General features: G+C 50.2%; 2 protein-coding genes across 6 annotated transcripts in view; both read right to left on the reverse strand.

Moving 5' to 3' along the window:
• Nucleotides 1–3,396, reverse strand: part of LOC122373490 (complexin-like) — a 41,145-nt gene extending 37,749 nt beyond the window's left edge. For 3 of the 5 annotated variants that reach the window (XM_043351607.1, XM_043351602.1, XM_043351603.1), the window contains exon 1: nucleotides 3,260–3,396. The gene's annotated coding sequence lies outside the window, so the exon portion shown is untranslated. The remainder of the gene's footprint in view (nucleotides 1–3,259) is intronic. The other 2 variants (XM_043351604.1, XM_043351606.1) reach the window with 1 other exon arrangement.
• A 269-nt stretch (nucleotides 3,397–3,665) lies between these two features.
• Nucleotides 3,666–5,955, reverse strand: LOC122373488 (mitochondrial GTPase 1-like). The gene is made up of 2 exons (XM_043351599.1): nucleotides 5,613–5,955; nucleotides 3,666–4,995 (listed from the first exon to the last, which is right to left on the reverse strand). Exon 2 carries the CDS (start codon nucleotides 4,910–4,912, stop codon nucleotides 3,875–3,877), a length of 1,038 nt encoding a protein of 345 aa, XP_043207534.1. The 5' UTR covers nucleotides 4,913–4,995; nucleotides 5,613–5,955; the 3' UTR covers nucleotides 3,666–3,874.
• Between the last annotated feature and the right edge of the window lie 3,239 nt (nucleotides 5,956–9,194).

A 9,194-nucleotide genomic window follows, 5' to 3' on the forward strand; every position in this document is an offset into this window, starting at 1 on the left:
AAAACTGTTTCCGAAAAAATCGGCTATTTTTGCAGTTTTTGCCCCCTGCAGGCAAAACCGTTGATGTTAGGTCAAATCTGAGAGAATTACTCAGAAAGGGCGTTAATAGGGCTATCGAATGCGCTTTTCCGCGGCGCTGTAGCTCTATTGGTTCCCGAGTTATGCGTTGGCTTCTTGGAAATTTTTGACATTCGACCTGGAAATCGGCGAAATTTTGCCTTCAATGACCTCTGGTGACCTGACCTTTGACCTGACCAAAAAATTGACCGAAGTGATTTCGTCATTATTTTTGACGCTCTTTCGAACGCCGCCTTCCGCGTATCGCTACGTGGCCCAGGAGCCGAGTTACAAGGGGGGTGTTCAAACACCCCCCCCCCCCAGCAGGGCGTGGAAATCCAGGACCCCCAGCCGGGCGCGGGTTAATCAATTGGGAAATATGAAAGCTATTATTTTCGCGCCGGGAGCCATCTAAATCTGTCTCAAGCGCATTAATTCGCGATTTTATACAACCTTTGCAAGCCCCAGCATTCACTTTTCCATTCTTAAAGTTAGGCGACATAATTTATGACGTCACTAAGGTTACAGGAGTTTTCACCAAAAAGTCCCGATCAAATTGAGCTAGCGAGTCGGGAAGCCACCAGTGGACTTGTGAGGACCTACCGAATCGAAGAAGCTATATGACCTCCTTGGGCCAGCTTCGTGGCCGGAGTGGCTCTGCCCTGACCATGACCTGATGTGAACACCTTAAATTGACCTCAACAAAAACAAAGCGTAATAAGGTGGCGAAGTACTAGAATGAGCAGCATGATTGAATATCGTAGAAGAATAACCGTATGCTCACTATCTTTTAACAATCCAAAATCAGCCTAAAATGAATGAATATATTTCGGAAACGTTCCTTCTTCAGTTCAAAACTTTTGATCTCGTATTTTTTAAAACTTTTGAACTGAAGAAGGAACGTTTCCGAAATATATTCATTCATTTTAGGCTAATTTTGGATTGTTAAAAGATAGTGAGCATACCTACGGTTATTCTTCTACGAAAAACAAAGCGTATACTATTCGACGCGCCTGAGCATGCAAAACTCGATGGTGCCATTATCTTGGCTCTGTAACCACTTAAGTGGTAAAGTTGTTTACCAAAAACCGATCCCGCGACTTGGAGCACTTATACTGACCTCAGAGTTTATCGTTTGACCTGAGACATTCAACTCGGGTACCAGTTGCTGCATTTCATACGACGCACGCGTTCAGTTTTATCCGCAAGGCGCTAGCTCAATTATGGGAAAAAGACGGAGAGGGGTCGTAATCGCCCCCCCCCCCCCTCGGCCGGGGTAGGGTATATGCAGAAAACCCAAAATTCCGTTGAGGGTTAAGCACTGAAGTGATATTATGATGTGAGAAGGTATAGGTCAAAACAAGTATGCACACAAGCGGGTGTGAATAAAACTGTGATCGAGGTATGCCTTTTTTATTATGCATTCGATTTGCTTTAGTTATTGGTAAAAACAGATACAACCAAGAAGAGCGCCCCTGAAGAAAAGGTGGCGCACCGGACGGGTGCGATTTTAAGGTCTAAGGTCAGTCGGGGACCTCTAAGTTCGGATCAAGCGCTGCATGTTAGGGGTAAAAAATGGGTTCAAAAAAGTATCCCGATTTTGGCAGCATCGTCATGCTTTGTCCTGACTCATGGCATTCATCTACTCCCTCGGCCGAAATATTATTTCCTTTTTGTATGAGTTCTGGCATAATCCCGCACATTATGCTGCATGTTGTTTGCCATGAAAAAAAAAACAATGCATGTTCAGCTACGCACTAACCTAACCGCCATCCCATCATCAACCACTAGCCACCATTCCGTTCTGTGCCCCCTTCTACCTCACACGAATCAGCCGAGATACTAGTCAGTCGGGCTAGCGCAATCCTATCCTCCCTTCCTGACTGCACAGCGCTAAAACCCAGAGCCGAGACTTCCCGAGCGCGACCTCTGACCCCACGCGGTCCGAAGGGTCAGCCGATGCCTAAGGGCGCGCCGCCCGCCGGCCACCCGGATAGCCTCTACCGAGTCTCCCTTTCATACACCGTTTACTACGCGCTCGATTCATTCATGATTCTATGTTTCCGCGTTCCTCTCGTTATACTGATGTCATAGGCGATCCCAGGAAGATTGCGGCCAGAATACCCCAAACGGCAGAAAATGAGGTTTTTGGTGAATATCTCGGAAAGTATTTGGCATACAACGATGCAATTTCACATTCTCGAGGTAAATGTGCATACACATAATTCGGGTTGATACTTATGCATTTGAACATTATATAGGACCAGATATGTCCGAAAAAGCAAAACCAACAAGACTTTTACTGGAGAACCGTACCTGGGACTATGGGACCTGGGACTATGGGATCTGGGACTGTGGGACCTGAGACTGTGGGACCTAGGACTGTCGGATGTGATACTGCGGCACCTGGGACTGTGGGTCTTAGGGCTGTATGTAGAACCTGGGACTGTGAGATATGGGACTGTTAGACCTGGGATTGCATTGTGGGACTTAGGACTGTGGAATCTGGGACTGTATAATCTGGGACTGTTGAACTTGGGACCTGACAATGTGGGATCTGAGACGGGGAACCTCACTGTGAGACCCGGGACTGTGGGGTCTAGGACAGGGGTCCTAGGACCGTCGGACCTCGGATCTGGCACTGTGGGACCTAGGACGGTAGAACGTGTCGCAACTTTGACTATGTTACCTGGGCGCCTCGGAGCCATCAGCTAGTGGGACCCGAGGAGGCCACGGGTAGCGTCACTCGCCGTGACCGACGGGCGACGAGACGACTGACGAGAGCGGTTCGCACCGCACACCAGCTGGACGCCAATGATGGGGAGGGGAGGGTAGCCGGGGAGCGGCGCTATGGGGATGGGTATCCTGACCGACCCAGCGTGGACACGTAGCCCTCATCGCTCGCTGATAGGTACGGCTGAGGGCCCACAGCGGTGGAGCGGCGCGGTGTGTACGCTGAGCGGACCGGTCAATACCTTGCACACCGGGTAAACAGCCTGCCCCGGGGACAGTCGGTGCGGTACGACCGGGCCCCCGTCAGTTACACTAGCCCTGAATCCACAGACTGCCATCAGCGTCACACAACAACAGCTGAAAACCGCCAACCATTCAGCCCAGGAGCCCCGGCAGCTACCGACTTTCACTGTCCCCCGGCGACTGGGCCGGCCCGCCCCCGGTCCCCCGCGGTGTCCCCGGCACCCACCTGGTTCGACGCTGTCCCCTGCCGGCCGGCAGGCCGCTCACATGTCCCCACTCGGGCGGAGAGCACGGCCGGCGCACTACCATGCGGTGGCGGCGGACGATTCGCGCCCCTGACCGTCGGCCGGCGTCCGACGCCGCTCTCAGGGCGCTGCCATGTTGCGCCAATCGATCCCAGCACGGCAGCCCGCTCCGCCTGGTGCTGCCATCTATAGGGGGAGCGGCGAACGAGCGATTCACCAATCGGCGGCTAACGTTACCACAGCGCATCGTATCGCGGAACGAGATAGCGTGATGTTTGCTTTGCCGCGTGCGACAGAGCCGTAGCTGTGAGATAACAGGCATGTTTACGCTGTGGTTTTGTGATATCAAGTTGCATTGCAAAAGCGCACGTAGGCAACACGCTAAAATGCAAGTGACGTTATATTGTAGTACATTTTCAGGGTTCCAAGCCCATGTACAGTCATGATTCACTTCAAGCAGAACAAGCATACACAATAAACAACATCACAAAAGTACAGTACAAAACTCGCGCTAGACAATGTCCAGTCTACCCTGACCTGATTGCACATGAGTCATTATGACGCAGGCACCATATCACCGGAGCGGCGCGTCCCTGTCAGCCGGCCGGCGGCGGCGCTCGCTCCTCCAACACGTCATCGTCGAGCAGCAGCTGGCCGAAGGCGCCGCTGCGGAACCCGCGCACCATGTGCAGCGCCGCCTCGCGCACGTCCGGCATCTGCCGCACACCGCCGGCGGCCACGTCCCGCACACGCACATAGCGTCCGCGCGCCGCGGCGCTGCTGGCCAGCAGCCGGTCTACGTCGTCCGTGGGCCCTGTCACGCCCATGTAGGACACGTAGGTGTGGTTGGCGCGCCGGTTCATCCAGTAGAGCAGGTAATCAGCGAGCAGGCGCGGCCCCACCAGGTGGTCCTGCATGGCCGCGCAGAGCGCCAGCCGCAGGCCGGCCTCGGCGCCCTCCAGGCGCGGCTCCAGCACGCCGGGCGTGTCGCGCACGTAGATCAGCGGCCGCGCCGACACCTTGATACGGGTCAGCACAGAGCGGGTGACGCCGGCGCGCGCACCCACCGGCGTGGCCGCCGCGCGCCGCAGGTGCACGCTGCGCAGCGCGTTGATGAGCGACGACTTGCCGACGTTGGGCACGCCCACCACCATGCAGTTGAACTCGCGGGCGTCGGCGCGCGCGGCCCGCTCCTGTCCGGCGATGAGGGCGGCGAGCGCGCGCGCCACACCGCGCAGTCCGGCGTCGGCCTGGTCTCGGCAGCAGGTGAACAGCACCGGGCAGGGCGAGTCGCGCTCCAGCCGGCGGCGCACCAGCCGGCGCGCCTCCGCCGAGATCAGGTCCGCCTTGTTGAGCACCAGGAGGCGCGGCCGGGCCGCCAGCGTCTGCGCGATGCGGGCGTTCCGTCCGGAGAGGGGCACGCGCGCGTCGTGCACCTCGATGACGGCGTCGACGGCGCGCAGCTTGGCCTCCATCTGGTGCCAGCCGTCGCGCATGTGTCCGGGGAACCACTGCAGCGCCTCTGGCGGCGGCGGCTCGAACTGCTGCCGGACGCGCAGTGAGTCCGTGGCCAGCGGCCTGGAGCCGGGCCGCCGCCGGCCGAGACCCTCTGCCAGCGCGCGCAGACCGGCCATGGCTGGGCAGCACCGCCCTCAGACGCCGCCGGTGGCGCACTGAACGCTCCTTACAGGCCGACTAGTGCGGCGCTGTACTCGAGCTGTGGGAAAACAAGGCCGGCATAAAGAACTCAGTTTGTTTGTTTGTTTATTGGGGCTTAAGGGCGCGCCGACTACAAGGTCATTTTGCGCCCATAGGGAACTCAGTGCAAATGAGAAGGCACACTGCCAACTTGAGCACGTAAAAGTAAGAAATCATAGCAAATGAGAGCATTGATGCATTAATGCTAGCTTTATCTATGTATGTATGTATGTATATATGCATGTATATATGCATTATGCATGTATGTATGTATGCATGCATACATACATACCTTTACAATCAAGAGTGTGGCGATTAGCGCCGCGGAAAAGCGCATTCGATAGCTCTTTTAACGCTATTTCTGGAACCTCTCAGCATTGACATATAATAGAAGGTTTAGCATCAGTGAGATGCATTTTAGGGCGACAAACGACTGGGCCCACTGACTTTTGCACGGCACGCCACTCGCCGGTCCCTAACCGTATACCTAATTTGAGCGCAATCGGCCCAGCCGTTTTCGAGATCTGGAAACGAACCCACGTTCCCACGTTCTACTGCACGTGGGCACGTGCAGTAGAACCCCAACCGTGACATGGATATGCATTGCCCGGTGAGTACCTGTACCTACATGCTTACCAAGCTTCAACACAATCGCTCCAGTAAGTGCCGAGTTATTTTGACACGAACAAACCTGACACCTCTACATTTTACATTTGGCACGTGCAATGGGGGGTCATCCGCGTGCATCGAGAGCATCCGATATCTGGTAAAAGAGACGCAACTACCCTACAAAAAATGACCTCAACTCAATCACCCCAGCGGACCAGCGGTTACTAAGATTTAGGCCTCTCAAAAGTGCTGCTTCAGCAAAACACCTTGAACATCCTTGACTTTTCAGGTGGCACGTGCCACCACGGTCACCTAGACGCATCAATAGTAGTCAATTACGGGGTAAAAGGGATGAAGCTACCTAACAAAAAAGACCGCAATCGGCCCAGTGCACAGTGGGGATTTTTCCGATCTAGCACGTATTTATTCGTAGAGGGCAAACCATAGGTAGAATTGTAGCCAGATTGTGCACAGATGTTGGCTGGTGTGTCCTGGTGAGAATTTTACCTGTAAATGTGCATAATCAACATAGTATAGGGGGTTCAATTGGACCCCCCGCTCAGCCGTTTGGCCCCTGATCAAGCTAGAGCTTCGCGGAAAAGTCAAGCGTGCTGCCTATGACGAAATTAGGCCGAATATATCCAATTTCAAAGTCCAAGGTCATAAGCTGACTTTCCAAGTCAGTTTAAGACCCAACTAAAGTTGGGAAATCGAGATCTCTTGAAACTTCGCAAAGTTAGGGTGTTACGGGGTATTTCGGGGTGCTGATCACGAATTTCATGTTAGTTTTGATCACAGACGATGTCTTTATGCATTTAGCCCAGGTCGGGTCAGGTCAGGTTAGATCAATTAGTAGGCGTCCTGCCGGCCATCCATAGAAGTGTCACCTACTACTGATAGCTTCGTAACATGGAACGAAGGCACTAGAACTACTTCGTAAATATTCAAATGGCTGCTAAAATCGAAATCAGCACCAAAAACTACCCTAAAAACAAGTAAAACTCGAAAAAGTGAACCAAGGTCATCAAAAGGTCAATGACCTTGACTTGACCTTCACGTGACCTTGACACCCACCATTATGCATGGCACCAACATCATTTCACATATTTGAACGTTTAAAACCAAAAAAAGACTGGAAACCGCGGATAATGTGAGCTGGCATACGCCGAATCGCGATTCCGGCCAAACATGGTCTCGAGAAATATGCCACAGGTCAAAGGTCAGTTGGGTCAGAGTCATGAAATTTTTAGGTTAGATGTAAAATTGATGATCTCGAGGGTACCGAAAGTTTCGGCGCGATCGGCCGCTTTTTGCGCGAGTAATTTGCGGAAAACCATGGGGTTTTATCCGACCCCTTCCCCCTCCCCCTCCCCACAAGTGCGATGGTTAATAAGGTTACGGTATGTATAATTTACGCTTGTCATCCTATTCCTAATGAATGTGTCTCAGAAAATATGCATCATATAAATCACGAAGTAAAATTATTCGCCTATGTCCGGAACATACCTATATCGTGCTGTTTGCCCTAGCGCTCCTCGAGTGGGGTGTTAAGATACTCTAATGTGAATATTCCGTGTTCAGGCAAGTTTCGGCAGCCAAACTAGGCGTTGTCTTATGCAGAAGAAAGTGGCGAATTCGATAGGATATATTTCGGAGTGGAAAAGTGTGGAGAACATTGTTGATTTCCTACATTTATTTAGAACACCATTCCTTCAATATGGTGTCTGTAAGGGTTTTTTGTAAAGGGCATTTTTGTGACCTTAGTAAGGTTGTGGCATACTTTCTGTTTGCCATTCCATTCCTAATAAAGGTGCCTTTCAGACGATATGCAACTTTAAGACCTCGCAAGATTAAAACCAACAGGACAGGACAATGAAATTGAGCTATACTTTCGGGCCTTGCTGAGCCCATTGAGTAATCACGCATGAGTGTGAACTTTGGGCGCATTTTTCCTAGTTTTGCTGTGGAGATACAGATAAAACAATGCCATATATGAAAAATTCAGACATTTCTTATCCCTACTGACACAAAAAATAAACAAAAATCCAAAAAATATTTTTTGAATTAATAGGCGCTAGATCGGAAAAATCCCCACTGTGCAGTGCAGCGATTGCTAAGTTATAAGTTTTCAAAAGCGTTACAGGCCGGTCCGAGCGGGGCCGCTCATGCTGAGATTTTTCTGTTATATTGAGGAAGAATACTCTTTATTCATAAGACCTCGCTTCGCTGGTAATCAAGAGTAAACAAATTCTTATAAGCTACGCTTTTACGTTTTTTTTTCAGTAATAACATGACATTAATGAATTAATCTTGTGGCTATTGTGATCCTCTCATCAAAACTTGTCGAATGAAACATATTTGACCTTAAAAGGTCATGTTGCATAAAATTTGATCCGTATAGTCAAGGAACACATACAATGTGTTTTCGTTGCTCTAGAATCTCTTCATCAAAAGTCGTAAAAAGTTGTTGGAGACCCAAATTATAACAAAGCAAAGGTTGTATCAAGCCCCACGAGGCGGCGTTTGAAAGCTCGCCATAAGCGCTTCCCAAAGCACTCTTGAATACTGACTGAGGTCAATTTTTGGGTCAATATCAAGTCAAAGGTCAAATTCTGGGGTATCTGTACAAAGGTTGTAATTGGCAAAATCAGTGGCTTTTGCTTAACAATTGGCCTAGCCAAAGTGACCTCAAAGGCCAGACGATTCCATGACGGTTTTTCGTCCAGCAGATTTTCGTCGGACAATTTTTCGTCCGCAGATTTTCGTCCGACTTTTTTTCGTCTCGCATTTTTTCGTCTGTACATTTTTTCGTCTGTGCATTTTTTCGTCTGTACATTTTTTCGTCTGTACATTTTTTCGTCCGGACATTTTTTCGTTCGTATATTTTTTCGTCTGTGCGTTTTTTCGTCCGGACATTTTTTCGTCTACAATTTTAACGTAACCTAACCTAACCTAACCTAACCTAACCTAACCTAACCTAACCTAACCTTACCTAACCTTACCTACTGATGTTTGCCTACCGGGGGATAAGGAAAAAGTTACTTGCATGAATAGATTGCAAGCAATGGTAAGTCAAATATTTTTAGGTTAAGTGGTTATGCATCAGGCTTCAGGCCTTCGGCCTGAAGCCAGATACACAACCACTTAACCTAAAAATATTTGACTTACCATTGCCTGTAATCTCTCCTAAGGCATTGCCTTCGGCACTGCACTGCTTCGCCCCGAGTATCATTATGACGTCATTTGCCTCCACAGTTGAATAGCATTGTAGTATGTTTTCACTCAACCTTGGGTGCAAAGACGTAAAATTTATTGAACGAAAAAATGTCCGGACGAAAATATGTACAGACGAAAAAATATACGAACGAAAAAATGTCCGGACGAAAAAATGCACAGACGAAAAAATGTACAGACGAAAAAATGCACAGACGAAAAAATGTACAGACGAAAAAATGCGAGACGAAATAAAGTCGGACGAAAATCTGCGGACGAAAAATTGTCCGACGAAAAAATGTCAGACGAAATTTTGTCCGGACACGGGCCAGACTGAAAAACATCCATACACTACGCAGGACGCCCGTGAGACCATCTTGCGCCAAAATTTGGCAC

The sequence above is a fragment of the Amphibalanus amphitrite genome, unplaced genomic scaffold (genome assembly GCF_019059575.1).
Source record: "Amphibalanus amphitrite isolate SeventyFive unplaced genomic scaffold, NRLGWU_Aamphi_draft 001504F_arrow, whole genome shotgun sequence".
Taxonomy (NCBI): domain Eukaryota; kingdom Metazoa; phylum Arthropoda; class Thecostraca; order Balanomorpha; family Balanidae; genus Amphibalanus; species Amphibalanus amphitrite.